The 22119-nt window shown below is 38.4% G+C and overlaps 1 protein-coding gene across 3 annotated transcripts in view; it reads left to right on the forward strand.

Moving 5' to 3' along the window:
- Window positions 1-1508: 1508 nt before the first annotated feature.
- LOC134648314 (leucine-rich repeat and calponin homology domain-containing protein) overlaps window positions 1509-22119 on the forward strand; it is an 86096-nt gene continuing 65485 nt past the window's right edge. For 2 of the 3 annotated variants that reach the window (XM_063502810.1, XM_063502808.1), the window contains exon 1: window positions 1510-1726. In XM_063502810.1, the coding sequence (XP_063358880.1) occupies window positions 1537-1726 (190 nt within the window). In that variant the 5' untranslated portion in view covers window positions 1510-1536. Of the gene's footprint in view, window positions 1727-22119 lie in introns of all 3 variants that reach the window. The other variant, XM_063502809.1, reaches the window with a different exon arrangement.

Below are 22119 nucleotides of genomic sequence, written 5' to 3' on the forward strand. Positions count from 1 at the left end.
GCGGGTTAGCAACACTGTGTTCAAATAATTCCAAAACGCGTGTCATCTGTGTTTTATCTGTGGAATGTGGATCGTGAACGACAGCCGTCACCTTATTTGTTTTCATTTGGTTTTCATTCTGAATCGTTTCTGTTTCAAGAGATATTTCTGCTGTCACCATTAAATACCAATACATTAAATAAGAATAAGCAAAGCTAAGGGGCCTACAATGTACAATCATGCTCGTTGATGGTAAACATTACTAAAAATTGAGGTTATGACAAGTACATACTGGAAGAACTCTTTCGAACTTTTAAGATTATGTTCAGTTTTTTTGTTTTAGGGTTAAAAGGCATAAATAAAATTAAAACGTATGCCTAAATCTATCCAACAAGACCATAAATTGTGTCCTGGAAACCGTCCATAGGCCCACATGTCTAATATTTTCAGCAATCAGTTGTGACTATTTACAAAGGTAAACCTTTTAAACAGTATTAAGAGCCTTGATTATATCGCCGTTCTTTCGCAATATCTACCTAATCCATACATGTTTGTTGCAGGATTAAATCTTGCCCAATATAAGGCGTTCGTAGTAGGTAGTATCTTTTCAGACAATACTTACCTATGGCGGTTTATGTACGTGTACAACGCAACCAAGTCGAAAAGTGACCCTTATCTTATTTACCTTTAAATTAAATAAACACCCAAATATCAGTTGTTTTATTTTTAATATGTATATTGTACAATATATACCAATCAAAAAAATTACACAGGTATGTCATATTCATCCAGAACAGTACACTAATTTACATTAACAAGTGGCATATTATATTGTAAATAACAAATATATGTAGGAGCCTAATTTGTATTTTTTCTCTTAATTTGATTGTAATATCTATTAATCCGGAACGCGCCTATTAGCGTGCGACAAGGAGCGAGAGTGTGGGAAGGAGAGGGGAGATGAGAGCTATGGCGGATTGTGAACTGTAACTGAAATGGTGAAAAAATAAAGAAAAAGTGTTTCCAGTGGAAGTTTTGTTTAATTTTGGACTCCATCCTACAAATATGCACTATCTAATTATCTGCATTTTGATATGATTTTATTTTAGTAAACTTAGAAGACATAGATAGGGAACAAAGAGAATATAAGCAGTTGTTTTTGATATCTTCAAATTTGTTCATCATTTTGATTAACATTGTTTTAACATCGCTTTTAAATTGTCCGTCCATGTTTCAATTTTTTTCAATAAACCGCGAGTGACAATTTGAATTGACGTACGCAGGGCGCGCTCAGCGGAAAAAAAAATCTGTTGGTTCGATGTACATTGCTGCTTTTCTTAGCGCAATACTGCTCTTTGAGTGTTGCCCTACTTTAGTTTGCTTTACATTGCTACTGACAAGATTTGGTTGACGGACTATATATCTTGTGTAGACTTAGCTTTATAATAGTCCGAATGAAGTTAGCAACGATTTGTTATGTTGGCACTAGTGCGCTGATGTCATAGACAATATATCCAAAGTGAAAAGTCAGTCAGTTTGATTATAGTTCAAAAGAATATGGCCGTGTTAGGGCCTTGTGTGAATGTAAATATGAACGGTCAAAGTAATATTCATAGTCAGTTAACAAAATCATTAGAGAGAATTCTTGAGGATGCATATTTAAGTGGCGAAATAAAACTAAGTGGACGTAAGCTGAGAGAATTTCCAAAGCCAGTGAAGTTTGATTTGAGTGATACAGTTGTTGCTGGTAAGTAGTATTTATAAATAATCTTGTTGCATTTGTGTGGTATTTGGGTTTATTATTTTATTTCTCGTGCGGTTTATGTCATGAGTTTCGCGTTCGTATGTTCACGGGCGTGATTGTGTCATTTTTGTTTGTTTGTGGATACCGGCACTCGATGCGTTTCGGTGAATCGATCGGCTTCGATAGCGACCACGATAACGGTATGCTTTCTACGAATCATAATAAACACCTAAACAGAAACACGGTTTCCCGATGCATTACCTGCTATCTTGTAGATAACAATCTATTGTGTGTGGTAACTTTTTACCAGGTAGGTATGTGCAAAGTAAAAAATCTTATTGGTGTCGTCAATCTTTCTTCCGTCGGCAAGTTTTTTTTTATCAAAAGCGGTCAGCCGTGCCTTCGCGTCCGTGTGATACTTACGTTAAATGGCTGTGGATTATTATGTCTTAACTTATGTCGTTGTAAAATTCTTGAACTTCTCATAAAAGCAGGTAAAGCCGACGTTGTAGGTACTCGTTATATTACATTTTCCTGTTACCTATTTGTTTTCCTCCCGGTTATTTACCCTCGATGTTTTTAGTGTTGGAAATTGGAACGACCCTTTTTTGGGATAATCTGATGTTTAAATACTTTTCAGTGGGTAGATTTTCAGTTTCAAAATATAGCATTAATAAAATCTATAGGAATCTGAATCACGTACACACGGCGTTTTGTTGTATTTGACCACACTACATCTATGTTAACCTTGTTATAGAATTAGTGGTTTTCCTAGTTCTAAAATTACAATCCTGTTAATAACACACACACAACACACACATACATAACATACAACACAGAACACACACATACATACATATGATTTCTCAATCATTCCTGTTAAGTAATTATTATTTCTCGGTCGTCAGTCAGGTACATGTTAGTTTTAATAGCTGAAAGTTTTGTGGATAAAATAATTAGGTAGGTATACTAAATTATGTGATATTATACAGTCAGCTGCAGACCCCCCCCTGCAAACAAACTTTTATGCTGCATAATATCTCCACAAACTTTTATGCTGCATAATATCTCCACGGCTGCAGCTGACTGTACTAAGTGTACTTCTATTTGAAGATGTATTAGTAAATAAACTGATTCTACTATTAGGAAACCTTGTAATTAGCACCCATTACTCTACTTATTTCAGTTGTAAGCTCAGACCTTGAACTTTTACTGATGACTTACCATTAAAGTTTTTTGTCTGAATGTTTAGCACATTTAGGTGTGATTCAGTAGCTAAATTCAAAGCCTCCTTGAAAAAGGCTTGGCATTCTGTACACTTAAAAGTGTTTTATTGTGTAATATTATAAACACATGCTCTATAAATATTATGGTTTGTAACAATGGTTTGATTACATTATATAGGTACACATCACTCATGCTGCTACTCATGCACTTGAAATAGAAATTGAAAATATTTATTTGGTGTAAAAAACATACATTAGGTACAACAGAAAATTAATTAAAGAAAGTTACACCAAATAGGATGCCGCTCAGCATAAGCAGTGTCTGTAAGCCTTGCACTTGCATCAACGTCAATATAAGGGCCATCAATATTAGCCCTGTTTCTATAATAAATCATTCTATTATTAGCCTTTTGGTCACCAAACACCTACTTCTTGTCTGATCTCATCACATGAGGATGACTGAGATACACTTCATAATATTTTTGTTGACATCTAATGTAAATACTTAGACTTAAACACAATATGTTCAATAAGTAAGAATAGGAAATCATTAGTGATCATGTAGGTAAGTTATCTTGCCGTTAGATTGATACTGGGAGTGGGAACTGCCAAACTGGAGGTTTATTTATCTTATTTGAGGCCTGATAAACGGTGAGCTTATCTGAGGGACTATTTATAAAGTATCTGATTTGTATAACTTGTTATCATAATATTAAGTTACCAGATATGTGTTTCTACTTCCTATAAATACATGGACTTTAGTTGGGTGGTTTAATGGTATAATTATACTCAAATTGGTTCATCCATTGGGGACTATAATGCCAGAGACAGACAGATACACACATTAAACTTATAACACCCCTTCTTTTGGGGATTAAATGATTCTAGTATTAAAACTTTCACACCAAAACTTTAAAATTCTCTCTGAAACACTAGACAGAGATTTTGTAAGCTTCAACACTTGTAGTCATAACTATAACACGAAGGGTGTGGGAATACTGGAAGTAGGGGTGAGTCCGTAACAAAGTTAATTTGATGTCTGTTAACATAGCGTAATTAAATTAGCAGCTGCGCTCGCTAATTGGCAAGGCAAACAGATTTGTTGCTGTTGAATTAGTTATTAGTACTACTAATTGTTAGTCCTTATATATATAGTTATCCATGCCGTAATCGGCAACGGCGACCCTAGCTAATTACGAGCGTGAGCTCTGATATGGCTGGCAAAGCCGAACTTATTTTTAAAAACTCTATCGCAGGTGGGGCAGTAAAGTTGACCAGAATTATTGTACGTATAATTATAGGAGGGTTTTGGCCGGGATTTACGTATCTGACGTTTCGCATCAAGATCAGTGAGACGAATTTTAATATTTTTAATTTGAAAAAGGGATTATTCAATTTTCTTAAATGTCTTGAAATGATAAGTTAGAGTCTATAAAAAAAATTGTCTAAAATAAATCACACAACCTTATTTGACCGAGCGAAAGCGAAGGTCGTCGTTTCAGCTTGGGCAAAAATTCTTTCGTATGTTCGGATGTTTTCGTCTATAGGTCGTATCTTTCAATTTCAATCGATCGTGAAATTTGGTGAGCAGGTTCGATAATTATGTAAACATTTTTTTTGGAAATGTTTCAAAATGGCGGAGCCATGGAGTTCACGACATATACAGCTTACAGAGCCACTAGTTTAAATTAGAGATACAATTATTTTACATCAGTCACTCCATAAGTCAATATCTTCCTTAAGAGAAGTAACTTCCTTAAGACTAGTTAAAACATAATAAATTTATCAGTACCTATTGCCGTGCATAATATCTGCATTATTTCCATGGCCTTTTAACAGGAAGTTTAGTCCCATTTATGCATTGTAAACAACGTCTTCCCACCTCAATAGGTGCTGATAGATCGAGCGAAACAATAAATGAAACATAATATTGTCAATAGCATTACAATAACAAGACCACACGTAGTGATCCTACCATCAAATAGGTGAAACAGGTACATAAGGGATTATAAGAGCTGAATTCAGTAGATTGTTTGACCGATCTAATATGTGCGAAATCTCGTGGCTTACTTATCTGGCAAAATTACCAAAATAGCACTACACGTTGGTTCTATTCTAAAATCGAAATTCGCAAATTTCGGTAATTTTTCTCTGTCACTCTAATTACGCCTTCGTTGGAATAAAAGAGAAAGATCCCCGCAGTTTGCGCATTTCGGTTTTCGCGGTAGGCCCTCAGTACTTCATGATGCGCAGCATTGTGTTTCCAAACCAAGAAATTCCACGTGTTTGTCTTCTAGTGTACGTGAGATATACCTATATGTATTGCTAAACTTCGTCACACAGGCGCATTTTTCAGGCGGCGCTTAAGCGTTTTATATGTAAAAGCGGAAAACGTGCCTGAGTTACGAAGCCTTTAAAGCTGGCCATACACAATAGGGTACGCCTGCGCAGTTTTACCTGTACAGTTCAACTGCGCAGGTAAAAAGGAGCGTATGTGGCATTCGACTGTGCAGTTTTCTACGACTGCACAGTTGACCTGCGCGAATATGAAAATAGATATTTTTTACCTGTGTGCTCTTGAACTGTACAGTTAAAACTGAGCGTGTGTGGCGTTCGCCTGCGCAGGCCTCAGTTGATAGCGCAGATTGTTGATCGCCGGTAGATTGCGATTGCATAAAAATGTCTCGTAAGCGAAATGTAACGCTAGTTTAGTTAATTGAACTTGTAGATCAGAGCCCTGCCTCTGGCGTATTAAAAGCGCATAATACCACGATAGAAATAAAAAGCAGCAGGATATGAAAATCTGTTACATAAGGAATTAGAACCTACCGCCGAAAAGAAAGATTTAGTAAAAAAAACAGTACTTAGAGTAATGTAAGGAGAAATAAAAAAAGATCGAAGAATCTACATTCAGATTCATATGCAGACAATATCGTATATGAACCAACATTATGATATTAATATAATCTTTTTAACTTTCTTGGGGATCAAAATACGGCTCGAGGTTCGCGATCTAATTTGGATTCCCCCGGTGATGAGGTAATAAAAAAAACATGTTTTTATTCTTGTATATTTTTATTAGATTAGAAGTACAATACATGGTGATTTGTTATGTCTGACCATACTTACTCAAAAGGGTAGAGTAGGGAAGTAGAAGAGATATGTAGGTCATACTGAACTTTTTTTACTATGGGACTACCCCTGAAGTCGTTATTTTTTTGTCTTTTTTGCGCTTTATATTTAAAAACAATAACGTTAAAAGTGCTCCGTCAACATCAAGCACAGCTGACGACGGTGCCATGGCTACACAACTGAGAGTTTGTGCAGGTTTACCGCTGTGTGGCCAGCTTAAGCTTAAGCTGGCCATACACACTAGGGTATGCCTGCGCAGTTTTACCTGTACAGTTTAACTGCACAGGTAAACCCTAGCTGGGTGGAGCACACACACGGCAGCGGTAAACCTGCACAAACTCTCAGTTGTGTAGCCATGGCACCATCGTCAGCTGTGCTTGATGTTGACGCAGCACTATATTAACGTTATTGTTTTTAATTATAAAGCGCAAGAAAGACAAAAAATAACGAATAATAAAAGTTGTTCAATATTAGTATGACCTACATTATCCATACCTCAGAGTATGGTCAGACATAATGGTACCAAATCACCATGTATTATACTTCAAGTCTAAAAAAATAATACAAGAATAAAATACATGTTTTATCATCAGGGGAATTAGGCAGGGCTCTGATTTATAAAGTTAATTTAACTCAACTAGAGTTTCATTCCGCGAGACCGCGATAGGCCTGCACAGGCGAACGCCACACACGCTCAGTTTTAACTGTATAGTTCAAGAGCACACAGGTAAAAAATATCTATTTTCATATTCGCGCAGGTCAACTGTGCAGTCGTAGAAAACTGAACAGTCGAATGCCACACACGCTCCTTTTTACCTGCGCAGTTGAACTGTACAGGTAAAACTGCGCAGGCGTACCCTAGTGTGTATGGCCAGCTTTAAACATCTATTAAAACATCATAAATATTATCAAAGAATTAATCTGCACTTAACCCCCGCCTACAGCATTTCGTAACAAGAGAAAATCTACGCTTTTGGCGTATTTTCACAAACTAATTCTACTATGAACGCCATAAGTGGAATATTTGACTGCCATGGCGCCGGCCATAACCCAGCTCTAACTCTCGTCGTAACAATCTGTGATCTCATTTACCAAAACAAGTGTGACCTTGTTATCAGTAGCAACAATACGTAACCGGAGATCAGTCGGATACTGGTTGGTAGGATCGTAGCAATCTGTTATATCATTCAACCAAAACAAGTGTGACCTCGAAGTCAATAGTAACAACACGTAACTGAAGATCAGTTTTAAACTGGTTGTATGCGACAGGAATAGCCCTGTTGGCCCTAAAACGGTTTTTATTTCGACTTCCCCGCGCGCGTGGGCGTGGGCGATGTGTGAAAGGAGTCTTGTTGGATTCTTGTCCTGTACCATTAAGTAATTTAGGACGTGTGAACCTGTGAACACGCCTTGTGCTCCTAGTGAAACTGGTTTAGATAAGTTTGAATTTTATAGGTAATAATGATGATTCTGTAACTTTCTTGTTGAGATTTCGTTTTTTGCGTATCTACACACACACACACACATCATCATCATTTTCATCTGAATACACTAATAGAAGCGGGTTAGCTAACTCTGCCAACATTGAAACTGCCGTCTTCATGGCTGGGTTATTGGGATCTTCCCACGCCGCGACTTCCGATACGTGGTCATAATTCTTCGGTCCGGTTATCTTACTACAAAACTTCTACGCCCACGGCCACTTAAGGTCAGCAATGTTTCTGTCAACATCGTTTGCACGGATTTCTCTATTCCTATTCCAGGTGCCAGCAACGCGTCTGGGTAAATTGCAAAAAAATTATACGTACCTAATTAAGCGTTGTAAAAACATTGTAAAAGCCTAACCTAAGACCCAACGTATATCAATTAAGCGGTCGTATCGTATCAGACCTATTTTTCGCATTCTAAATATCCAATGTGGGCAGCTATTCAGGTCGCGTGGTTGTTGCCGTTGTTTCTAGTAGCCGGGTAATTATTATTCCCATTTATCACTAATTGCTACGCACCTATTTGCCTAACACACTTATTTTTCAATTACCTAACGCATGTGTTGACTTAAAAACTCGTTTATTTTCGCATCTAATTAACACTCTTTCAGTTAAAATACTTTGTTAACTAAGAATCAGTCTGATTGATCAAAACTTCCGGTCATTTTGTCGTGTGTCATGTTATGGTTTGGCTTACGAACTTACGATCTTCAAAAAAGCTTTACAAAACAGCGAATGACAGCTGTCATCTTGCGAATGACGTGCACATATTTTACTGTTTGAAGACATGGTTTATGTAGGTATCGTACCATCCTATGTATTTGGCTGTCAAATCTTTAAATACATACCTACTACCTTCTGCGAATACCGAAGCGTCAACTAGGTGCCGCCTTCACATTACTAAAGCATCTCTGGCCGAAGTAACAAAGTTCATTCACCCTTTCTGTGCTTGGATAGTGCAAGGATGTTACATTCAGTCCTATCAGGTCTACCTGTGTACAACATACACCACGATCTTACACAGAACCTGCGGGCCTACAACGTAAACCACACATTTGACCGATAGGGAGGCAAATGGACGAACGAACGATCGAACGGGTCCGCGGTGGAAATTAAAATTCATTTTACTGTTTTTCCTACCGCGATTTTTCCTCCTATTTAGGTAAAAACTATTTTTCAATCTATCTCCCAACTTTAAAGTAAATTGTCTATTACCAACATGTAAACAATTTACAAGAATACCTTGCTGCAATCTGTAATCATCACAAAGCTAACACGTTAGGTACTGACACACTTGGCGGTTGCCACACGTTTAGCCAGCTAGTTAATGAGCGTATAACACCATAAAAGAAAGGAGAGAGTACGTTTAATTAAGATTTTTGATAAGACATTTAGTCTCCTTAGTTTAACATAGATATGAGCGCCGCGCCGGCGCGCCGCCGCCGCCGACAAAATTTTCGCGCCGCCGCCGCCGACGCTACGCTATCGGCGTGGCATCGGCGTGACCTTGGTAGTTACTACTACTTTCAGAATCAGATAATATATTTTTAATCGAGTTTCGATCATTAACTGCGCCACTTTGAATAGTTTATAGGCATTCAAAAGGTATTTTAGGCCCATATAATTCAAAAATATCGAAGGCAAATGCAAACTTATCTGTCTAGTAACTAGTAACTAGTCTTGGGAAACGAAATTATTTAATATCAATTTTAACATCAATATGCTTGTAATAAACATACTGATTTCCTTCCATTTTATTGTGGGACGTTCCACATTACAATTTATAGATTGTATATATATACACTAGACATATGAAAAAAAAAATGAAAAAAATGAAAATGTTTATTTGTTAACAAAGAGGGTACAGTTGTAAAGGTTGGAGTCTTCTAGTAAGTATAAAATACTTGTAACAGAAGACACCGCTCTTCCATATTATCTAAGGCTTAGAACTTAATTAACAAATTTAATATAAGTAACAACAATATTGTTGTCTAAGAAGAAAATAATATAAACTTAATATTGGGAATATTAACTAATTACTTAGCTGTTACTAATACAATTTTATTTGTTTTGATTTGATTGGAATACATTTTAATCTAATACAAATTTCCTAAAATGTGTGTGTGTGTGTGTGTGTGTGTGTGTGTGTGTGAGAGAGAGAGAGAGAGAGAGAGAGAGAGAAAGAGTGTGAGTACATGTACGTCTATTCTATATTTGGTGTGTGGGTAAAGAAAAAATCACAATGAAAAAATTAAATGTGATCAACTCTGGCTAACGTGAGACTCGAACCCACATCTTTGGATTACCAATCCAATACATTTTGCCAGCTAACCATCCGTCATTTACCGCGAATTTAACTATTGCAAATTGCAAGCATGGTTAAACGTCTTTAAAAGGTATAAAATGGGGTTAATTTTGAGATATTAAGCGTTTCCACGTCCAAATGTACGGCCGTTGGCTTCGCACGGAAGGGCGTCGGAATCGGGTCTCAATTAAACTTGGCCACTGTTCAAATTTTAATCTTTGCTCTCTCGCAGCTCAATCTTTGGCCTTGCATCGCTCGCATGGAATTAAGCCGCTATCTGAACCTGCAAGTTTTTGGCCCTGTTTGGAGCTCAACTTTCGGCCTGTTTTAAAACGCTTGAGCATTGGTCCTTATCCGATCTTAGCTCCATTGCAGCTCGGCCTTTGGCATCGCACGAATGCGCCCGCAGGAAAGCTCCAGTGGGCTCAGCACGGTTCCTTTTTTATCGACTATCACTATCAGGGATGTTGCGAACATCCGCATCCGCATCCGCAACTGCGGAACTTCCGCATTATTTTCGACATCCGCATCCGCATCCGCATCCGCATAAAATCGATGCGGAGCTTATGCGGATGCGGATGTCGAACAAGTCGGTACAGGAACGTCTTAGCGGCGGCGTAAGTGCTAAGTAATTTCGTCATTACCTATAACGATATCGTCTAGAATAGTCTAGATCCTGAAGAGTCGGCCAAGTTACTGTTTATTAAATATAACGCACTTATATTCTTGCACAAATACTAAACGTTTCGTTTTTTTTTTAATAAAAAGTATACTAAAAATTTAATATTTGACGTTTTTTAAGTACGTAATCTTGACATCCGCATCCGCATCCGCATCCGCGGATGTGAGCCTTTAAATATCCGCATCCGCATCCGCATCCGCGGATGTCAAAAAATCTGCATCCGCAACATCCCTGATCACTATGCCCGTCACTTTCGCAATTACATACTTGTTAGAACGTGACAGGCATGGTGATAAACGATAAAAATGCTACCGTGCTACTAGGGCAGATCTTTAACAGCTCTATGGCTTCAGTCTTTATCGGCCTGCACCCTCGCTCTGCTCTCTTGCAGCTCGGCCTCGCACAGAAGCGCGTCGCAATCTGCGCTCCAGGCGTTCGGCCGTCAGCCAAGCTTACACTTGGCGTTTGATTCTTAGCTGTATGCTTACCTGCAGCTCATCCTCTGGCCTCGCATTGGGAGGCGTCGAAATCAAGTCTTCAGTGTTACATGTAGCTCGGCGTTGGGCCTCACTTTTTGACATAAATCGGTTTTGTTGGGTCGATATTGGTTAATGACGGAGCTCGATTTTCTTTGGACTGTCGACAAGACGTTTCCTTGATACAGTCAATCCGCAATTTTTAACTTGGCACAAAAGATAAGGGCCTCGCTAAGATCTTCCGGCCAGAGCCTCGCCAAGATTAAGACCGCCTCTGATGCCGCGCGATACCGCTTATCCACAGTTTATACGATATAAATTTTTTTCGTACCATTATTCAATAAATTATCCTTGAAAATAAAAAAAAAGCATTTTCTCAAACATGCAATGAAATGTCGTCGCTCCGGGCGTTATATCAGGCTTCGAAGTATAACGTTTAGGGCGGAGCAACTCCAGAGAACTGTAAAGGAATTTCATACGAAATTGAAGGCCTAGGCCGGGAAGTAATTTTTTTTTTATTCTAATGTAAACATGTCTGGGGTCTGTGTCCATGAACAGGCTAAACAGCCGAATTATATATATTTTTTTAGTGAATGAATGATTATCGGACCAAAATATCTGTGTTAACGCCTGTTATACACGAACGTACTGATATTACGAATACGAATCTGTATGATTCAATGTGTTGATGAATAAATTTAAAATCTTGTCTATACGTAAGTCACCAGAGACCATATAGACAATATTTAAAATCCTCTGCATTTATTTTATTTATTGAAATTGAGATTCTTATTATCAGGTTGTGTATAATGGCCCTAATAGGGTCTATTCGAACACTACACACGCGAAATACGGACGACTTCCGTAAAAAAAAAGTCATTATGGCAGGATTGAAAGGAAAATTAAAAAAACTTTTGTCGTGTAGCTATTGGTGGTTGATATTTATAATTTGTTTTTTGAGTGGTGAATTTTTTTATTTCATTGCATATGTTTGAGAAAAGCACTATACATGCCTAGCCGTGAAAAGGTCTTGCCGACTTCGTATCACTATCCGGCCTCCCTACGGTCGGCCGTCTATACCTACTCACCCGGCAAGCCCTTCTTTCCCGGCGTCTGCAGTAATGTACTATTATTTCATAACTTTCTTACAGCAAAAACATGTTTTTTCGGTAAAATTTTGGTTAGAATTCTTTTTTCATTAATCGAAGGTGTTTCAAGGCCACGCCGCCGATTCGCCGCCGCCGCCGACCAATTTTGACCGGCGCGCCGCCGCCGGCTAAATGCCTATCGGCGCTCATGTCTAGTTTAACAAATACAGTAAAAAACGCACTCGTTAAAGAGTCTAAAATTAAAGAAGACTTTAAATAGTTTACTCTTTTATTTTTACATCTCTGGAATAAACAGCAAATTGGCTTGAGTTGAATAGGGGATAACTGATTATCATCTTAATACTGATCACTGCAGCTGGCACTTGGAGTTTTGTTTTAAAGGGGTTTAATTTGGTTTTTATTCGATTTACTTTGCTTTAATTTAATTCCCATGTATTCGATATTTATTTTAAAATCCTCATAACTCAGTTGCAAACAGTGACGACGCTGCTAAAAATATCGCCATGTCGCTACTAGTGAAAGCATTTAGTACTCCATATCGATTCGTTTATGAAGTATGTATACGAAAAGCTTTCTCTAATGATAGAAAAACGTGAAATTCTCTACATATGCGAAAAAGAAACCGACTCTAATCAAATTACCGCATCCCATAAAACGTCTTGTTGATACAACCGCTTAGGTACTAGATATGAGCGCCGATAGGCAGTTAGCCGGCGGCGGCGCGCCGGTCAAAATTGGTCGGCGGCGGCGGCGAATCGGCGGCGTGGCCTTGAAACACCTTCGATGAATGAAAAAAGAATTCAAACCAAAATTTTACCGAAAAAACATGTTTTTGCTGTAGGAAAGTTATGAAATAAATGCATTTTTTATTTTCAATGATAATTTATTGAATAATGGTACGAAAAAAAAATGATATCGTATAAACTGTGGATAAGCGGTATCGCGCGGCATCAGAGGCGGTCTTAATCTTGGTGAGGCTCTGGCCGTAAGATCTTAGCGAGGCCCTTATCTTTTGAGCTAAGTTAAAAATTGTGAAATGACTGTATCAGGGAAACGTCTTGTCGACAGTCCAAAGAAAATCGAGCTCCGTCATTAACCAATATCGATTCAACAAAACCGATTTATGTCAAAAAGTGAGGCCCAACGCCGAGCTCCATGTAACACCGAAGACTTGATTTCGACGCCTCCCAATGCGAGGCCAGAGGATGAGCTGCAGGTAAGCATACAGCTAAGAATCGAACGCCAAGTGTAAGCTTGGCTGACGGCCGAACGCCTGGAGCGCCGATTGCGGCGCGCTTCTGTGCAAGGCCGAGCTGCAAGAGAGCAGAGCGAGGGCGCAGGCCGATAAAGACTGAAGCCATAGTGTTAAAGATCTGGAGCTTTCCTGCGGGCGCATTCGTGCGACGCCAAAGGCCGAGCTGCAATGGAGCTAAGATCGGATAAGGACCAATGCTCAAGCGTTTTAAAACAGGCCGAAAGTTGAGCTCCAAACAGGGCCAAAAACTTGCAGGTTCAGATAGCGGCTTAATTCCATGCGAGCGATGCAAGGCCAAAGATTGAGCTGCGAGAGAGCAAAGCTTGAAATTTAAACAGTGGCCAAGTTTAATTGAGACCGGATTCCGACGCCCTTCCGTGCGAAGCCAACGGCCGGACATTTGGACGTGGAAACGCTTAATATCTCAAAATTAACCCCCTTTTATGCCTTTTAAAGACTTTTAACCATGCTTGCAATGGTTAAATTCGCGGTAAATGTCGGATGGTTAGCTGGCAAAATTAGTTAAGCATTGGATCGGTTAATCGGTAATCCAAAGATGTGGGTTCGAGTCTCACGTTAGCCAGAGTTGATCACAGTTAATTTTTTAATTGTGATTGACATATGTGTAGTGTATATTATATACAATCTATAAATTGTAATGTGGAACGTTCCACAATAAAATGGAAGGAAATCAGTATGTTTATTACAAGCATATTGATGTTAAAATTTATATTAAATCATTTCGTTTCCCCAAGACTAGTAGCGCGGTTACTAGACAGATAAGTTTGCATTTGCCTTCGATATTTTTGAATTATATGGGCCTAAAATACCTTGTGAATGCCTATAAACTGTTTGAAGTGGCGCCGTTAATGATCTAAACTTGATTAAAAATATATTAACTGATTCCGAAAGTAGTGGTAACTACCAAGGTCACGCCGATGCCACGCCGATAGCGCAGCGTCGGCGGCGGCGGCGCGAAAATTTTGTCGGCGGCGGCGGCGCGCCGGCGCGGCGCTCATATCTATTAGGTACCACATGAACCATGATGGGCGATTCTCAGAGATGACGTTCGGTGCCTGACTTCGGTGCCAATTTTATTTTTCACTTATTTGATACACAACTTTATTTCCTAAAATCTAGCCTTAATATAAAAAATATTGGTAGTGGAGGCCTCCATTAGAACCTTATAGTTTCTTTGATATTTGAGATCTAAAAAACACCGAAATCATGTGCAGGCACTGAAATCAATTTGCGTCACCGAATTCAAAAATGCTTACTAGATATGAGCGCCGCGCCGGCGCGCCGCCGCCGCCGACAAAATTGTCGCGCCGCCGCCGCCGACGCCGCGCTATCGGCGTGGCATCGGCGTGACCTTGGTAGTTACTACTACTTTCAGAATCAGATAATATATTTTTAATCGAGTTTAGATTATTAACGGCGCCACTTCGAATAGTTTATAGGCATTCAAAAGGTATTTTAGGCCCATAGAATTCAAAAATATCGAAGGCAAATGTAAACTTATCTGTCTAGTAACCGCGCTACTAGTCTTGGGGAAACGAAATTATTTAATATCAATTTTAACATCAATATACTTGTAATAAACATACTGATTTCCTTCCATTTTTATTGTGGAACGTTCCACATTACAATTTATAGATTGTATATATACACTAGACATATGTCAATCACAATGAAAAAAATAACTGTGATGTCTGTGATCAACTCTGGGTAACGTGAGACTCGAACCCACATCTTTGGATTACCGATCCAATGCATAACTAATTTTGCCAGCTAACCATCCGTCATTTACCGCGAATTTAACCATTGCAAGCATGGTTAAACGTCTTTAAAAGGTATAAAATGGGGTTAATTTTGAGATATTAAGCGTTTCCACGTCCAAATGTCCGGCCGTGGGCGTCGCACGGAATGGCGTCGGAATCGGGTCTCGATTAAACTTGGCCACTGTTCAAATTTCAAGCTTTGCTCTTTCGCAGATGAATCTTTGGCCTTGCATCGCTCGCATGGAATTAAGCCGCTATCTGAACCTGCAAGTTTATGGCCCTGTTTGGAGCTCAACTTTCGGCCTGTTTTAAAACGCTTGAGCATTGGTCCTTATCCGATCTTAGCTCCATTGCAGCTCGGCCTTTGGCGTCGCACAAATGCGCCCGCAGGAAAGCTCCAGATCTTTAACACTATGGCTTCAGTCTTTATCGGCCTGCGCCCTCGCTCTGCTCTCTTGCAGCTCGGCCTCGCACAGAAGCGCGCCGCAATCGGCGCTCCAGGCGTTCGGCCGTCAGCCAAGCTTACACTTGGCGTTCGATTCTTAGCTGTATGCTTACCTGCAGCTCATCCTCTGGCCTCGCATTGGGAGGCGTCGAAATCAAGTCTTCGGTGTTACATGGAGATCGGCGTTGGGCCTCACTTTTTGACATAAATCGGTTTTCTTGAATCGATATTGGTTAATGACGGAGCTCGGTTTCTTTGGACTGTCGACAAGACGTTTCCCTGATACATTCAATCCGCAATTTTTAACTTAGCACAAAAGATAAGGGCCTCGCTAAGATCTTCCGGCCAGAGCCTCGCCAAGATTAAGACCGCCTCTGATGCCGCGCGATACCGCTTATTCACAGTTTATACGATATCAATTTTTTTCGTACCATTAATCAATAAATTATCCTTGAAACTAAAAAATGCATTTATTTCATAACTTTCTTACAGCAAAAACATGTTTTTTCGGTAAAATTTTGGTTTGAATTCTTTTTTCATTAATCGAAGGTGTTTCAAGGCCACGCCGCCGATTCGCCGCCGCCGCCGACCATATTTGACCGGCGCGCCGCCGCCGGCTATATGCCTATCGGCGCTCATATCTAATGCTTACACAGAAATAACACTTCAATTTTATATCTAAATTATATTATAATTTATTAATATTTTTTATTCTTATTTGATGATAAGCGATGTAGCGAGGCTAATGATATAATTGATATAGCATAGCTTACATAAATTTAATAAATACGAGGGGTGTTCAAAATATTCTCGGTATGAGAATGGAAACAAACAAGTACGAAAAGTTTGATATTTTTATTTTTCAATATACTCCCCCCCCTATGTTCATACACTTAAAAGATCGATCAATTTTTTTTTTAATCCCTCGTAAAAATATTTTTTATCTTTCGTGTAAAAATGCTCCTCCACTGCCGCCTTCAATGCTTCATCGTCAGAAAATTTATTTCCACGCAGATCCTTTTTAAGATTGGGGAGCAAAAAGAAGTCGCTGGGGGCTAAGTCCGGACTATACGGTGGGTGAGTAACAGTTTTAAACCCACATTCAACAATAGCTGCCTTGGCAATATGAGCAGTATGGACGGGGGCGTTGTCATGCAGAAGCAGAATACCTTTGGTTAACTTTCCTCGCCTCTTTTCTTTAATTACATCCTTTAATTGACGTAGAATGTTAGCGTAGTACTGTCCTGTGATATTTACACCTTTTTCTTTATAATCGATTAGTAATACTCCTTCACAATCCCAAAATATCGTGGCCATGACCTTGCCAGCTGAAGGGATGACCTTGAACTTCTTGGGATGAGCTGAACCCTTAATGTGCCACTGCATGGACTCTTGTTTACTCTCTGGGTCATAATGATGAACCCAGGTTTCATCTCCAGTAACTATTCTTTGCAGCACCTCATCAGGATTTTCACCGCACAGGTCAATAAAATCGGAACAACAAGCTACACGCATGTCTTTTTGAAGCCGAGTCAGCATTCGCGGAACCCATCTTGCACTTACTTTTGACATATTAAGATGGTCATGTATAATATCATGTACGGTACCAATAGAGAGATTGGTTACTTGTGCTATAGATTTTACCTTCACTCGACCATCTTCCAATATAAGTTTTTCCACTTTATCAATATTTTCTTGTGAAGTAGCTACTACAGGCCGGCCAGGTCTAGGGTCATCTTCAATACTCTCCCTTCCGCGTTTAAACTCGCTTGACCACTTTTGAATGGTAGATAAAGAAGGAGCAGACTCACGGTAAACACAATCCATTTCCTCTTTTATGGTTTTTTGATTTTTACCCTGTTTTGTCAAGAATTTTATCACGCATCGATGTTCTAATTTAGTTAACATTGTCAATTCGCACATGATGTTCATGTTTGTTCAGCAATTGCAGAAAAACAAAAGACTATCTCGGTTCGAATTATACTTTTTTTTAATGTCAATGAATAAACCTTAGCGGCCAGTAACGAAAGAAATTTTAGAAGAGGTCGTAAGATATCAATACCGAGAATATTTTGAACGCCCCTCGTAGTACCTTTGTTTACTTAAGATTTTAAAATAACCAAGTTGCGGCTTATGAAACAACATCTCTAGAAGACATCCCACACTAATTGACTATCCTCATACAATAGGGCCATGTATGGTCCTGAAACGAGTTTCAGACATGTCGACCATAAATTCGCACATAAGTGCTATGAAGAAGAAAATGTTTGTTTCACACAATCCAACGGCACACTCATCAAAAAGAAACTTATGTTACCTACACCCGATAAACAAGATACTTTTGAGTGGTGTTCAATGCTCAAAAATATTTAATGCACTTATAAAACAATGTAAACAATACGGAAAACGAGTATTTTGCTAGACTTATAAATATGTATGTAGTATTTTTGAATGACAGAGGTTTAAAGCGTGAACTCCCTCAATTTAAAACTATTTGAAGTTGTTGACTAATGCTTAAAGATCAAATCACCTATTAATTATGATCTCCTGCACCCTCACACACTTGAGCTAAATTGTAACTCCGATATTTAAACATAAATAAATACATCAGACATTGAGGATTGTTAAAACATTGGCTATGTTGAATTTGTAACTCCGATATTTAAACATAAATACATCAGATATTGAGGATTGTTAAAACATTGGCTATGTTGAATTTGTGTTCATGGCTATGCTTTAGAAATATTCATCAGTAGGTAGGTATACGTTCAGTGCCTTTGAAGCGATCTCGACAATAGAAGGCCACTTTATTTTTAATCCCTTGTTTTGTGGGTGCACCTTGCATAGTATGTAAAAACACAAGTTATTTTAAACGAAGTGGGATCTAATTAACTGCATTTATTTAATATGGCTGACACGTTTAAAGGTACGTGGTGTAGGGTCTCAAGTGATACAGAGGACAAATTCACATAATATACTCCATTGGTTTGGTTAGTTCACAATGAGTAGTGTTTTTTTTTTTCACGAGACGTATGTTGAAAATCGTAGATCCAATGTTTCTTTCTCTCTTTTCGCTGTTGTCTTGATTTATAGATAACAGCGAAAAGAGAGAAAGAAACATTGGATCTACGATTTTCAACATACGTCTCGTGAAAAAAAAACAGTACTCATTGTAAACTAGTGATTTTGTTTACTTATACTATGACTTAATTTACGTACAAGCATAGTTTTACGTTTATAAAGCGTATCTTGAACTTTTTAGGTGTGATAAGTTAGAAAATAAAGTACAACAAATTAGTTTACAAAGCTGGATTTGAATTCAGTTATCACTTTCTTGATATCGGTAGTCAAAAAATCGACCGAAACCAAGGAAATCAACACCAGTGATGTCAAAACTAATCGCTTTTTAGCAATTACAGAAATAGCATGAATGATACAGAGGAGATGAAATAATGATGGGTTTAGGTACTTTCGAGGATTTCTTAATCACTTGCATAGCGATAAATGCACTAAAACTGTGGGAGAAAATTGCACCACCGATCTCAAAAAAACATAGAACCAAATCCACCGAATGACAGAGAAACATTTAGAAAACTACCTTAGTATACTGTGACTGCACCTCTACTTTATTCAACGGTTAAGGCACAACTAAAGCATACTTTGTTTGAGCCACTGAGTTCCTGGTCTACAACTTTGTAAGAGTACCGACATGGTTTGTAAATTACACCGAAATCGGTCAATAGCCCGGGACACATCGTAAATTTGGTTTTATTCAATGTGTTGAGCAAACACATTATTTTTATATAAAGAATATGATCAGTTAACTAATACCTTATGCGTGAACACCGATAATAACTCGGATATAATGCCCCATCTTGAGTAATAATTTTTTGTTTCAAAAAATCTGGGCGCGGGGCACGCCCACCGGACATCATTTTTCGCATTTAGATATTTTTTTAATGTATTATATAAATAATAAATAAATAGTTTGATAGTGTCCCAGACAGAATATATGCTGAAAATCATGCCTGAATTAATTCAGATTTATTGAACAGTAAATTCAATAACTTTTTGCCCCGGACACGTAAAAATGGCCCTCCTGAGAAATGCCCTGATATATGAGAGCCTTACAAACAAAAGCAAAGTTTTATATTTGACATTTACTTTACGACAATAGATTTATTGAACCATGACCAAGCCCAAGAGTGTGGGACAGAAAACAATGGATCGTGTAACGCGGCCCCATGGCGTAATTGCCATGTCTTAGACGCTTTGCTAAGTTAATTAAACGTTCTTAAACAGTTTACCCGATGATGTCATTACCAAGGTCTTGATGTTATCAAACTACGAGCTTAACCCATTCAGGGCCAGCGACTCAGCGTATGGGTCATGCTCAAACAGTTCCGCAGGGCCAGTGACTCACATGTGAGTCCTGAATAAATTCTGATTTAAACTTAAACGAAACGTAATTTGATGTAATAACGTAAGTAACATATAAGCTAACAATCATTTCTATAAGGCATATTAGAATAAAAGTTATAAACACGTTTTTTTTTATGAAAACAGGGTCTCGAATATTCAAGTTTGGTTTACTATCAGTGCAATATAGTAAATATACTGAAATTCTAGATACATAATGCGATGCAAGCAAACAGAAAAATCTATATTGAAAAAATACAAAATATATATAAGTTATTGACAGGGCTCAAGGTATGGGTCACCGTGGCCTGGCGCTACTTGTAAAAACTGCTAATGTTTCCGTAGCAGGCTAAAATAAACTTTATTGGCTGGTTTTAAAGCTTATTTCATGTTGAAGCTGTTTGATATTATACCATTTTACAACTGATTACTGTTTGGATGATGGTAAGCAACAATTTGTAGGAACCAAGCCGTAGTATAATAATATTTTGTTTTGTATGAGGGGTAAGGCAACGAGGATTTTTTCCCACTGTACTTTTATGTCATAATATTTGGTGATCGTTGTATTGTATCTTAGGCAATTACCTACTAACAATGATGTTAAAGTTAATTTTTTTTCGTTTCAATATAGAACAAGGCGGTTGAAACAGTCACCACTAACTAATATGTATTGTATAACAAATAGTTTGTGACAAATATTTACAAGTTTTTTCAAACATCATGGTTTCTACGGCAGATTAGAAAGTAAGTTTTACATTTTAAGTTCTCTATTGTTACTAATATAATGGCGTTTACCAAAACAAAGATAATGACCGACCAGGTGTAAGCTTATCGGACACACTTGGACAATAAACAAGGAATGCATCCGAACGGCGGCGGCGGTATTATCTTTCATGTGGTATTTGTCACAAGAGTTCAAGATGTGATTCATCCCATCCTCCCTATTAGAGATGTATTTTGGAGTAACATGGAAAATATTATTTAGTCACGATTTATTCGTTGGCGACTTTATACTCCTCCTGTGCTGTTTAGTGATTTCGTATTTTGTGACCATGGCTATGGATTACCGGAATTTGAACCCGCCTAACCTGACCGACTGTGCTAGGAACTGGACCCCGAACCTGGCTACGAATTCTGGAACCCTGAACTCACCTTTGTTGAATTTCATCTAAATCGGGAAACGGTTCTAATTTAACTTCCAAGATTTGCCCCAAAAAACAACAACAAAAAACACGGCAAGTTAAATAGAATCAGACTAAGCTAAGTTGGCAGCGATTTTGATAGCACAGGCTGAGTACCTAAGTGTAATTTAAATGTCATACTTATATGAAATTATGACATTTAAATTAACACTTGCACAGGCTGGGCTATAAAATTTGCTACCAACTTAGCTTGGTCAGACATTAAACGCTTGTAGAAAGTAAAAATATTCACTCCTACAAACTGCAATAATTAGTTTCTTTTTTGATAGGCACAGAAAATCGGTGGTTAGTAAAAATGTTGCATAATGCTGTCCAACTGGCCGGCTTCATAAGCGGCGATTTATTTACCGTTCGCGCCAGGCTCGAGACCCATAAGCTGAGTCATGCGTTTTAGCTAAAAACCATTTGTATGGTGGCCTGGCGTATTGTGTACGCTCGGCGGTTCGTGGCCATGAATGGGTTAACGAACTATACACACAATACATCGATATTCCGCCTTGAAATCCATTTGTAATATTGAATTTCTCGTAAATTAATACGTATCCGGTTGATCGGACCCAATTTAAACTTTTGGTCCTTCGAGCCGGATATTAAAAGTTCGTTCGTTCGTTCAATTTCGGGAGATTTATGGTATTTTGCTCCGTTGAAAACAAATCTTCAGCAAGTTACGAACGTTTTATGGGACGCGTGTAATATTTAGTTCCACACATTCCGACGCTACAAGCGTCAATGACTCAGGGATGACTTCCTTATTACTCACTTCGATTACACTACATTGTTCTATCGCATTATCCACAGCTAGCTCGGTTAGCTGAGTTAGCTCACACTTAATTAGTGATGTACCAAGAGTATTCCCGGGACCCGGGAACTTTATTCA

This window comes from Cydia amplana, chromosome 5 (genome assembly GCF_948474715.1).
Source record: "Cydia amplana chromosome 5, ilCydAmpl1.1, whole genome shotgun sequence".
Lineage (NCBI taxonomy): Eukaryota > Metazoa > Arthropoda > Insecta > Lepidoptera > Tortricidae > Cydia > Cydia amplana.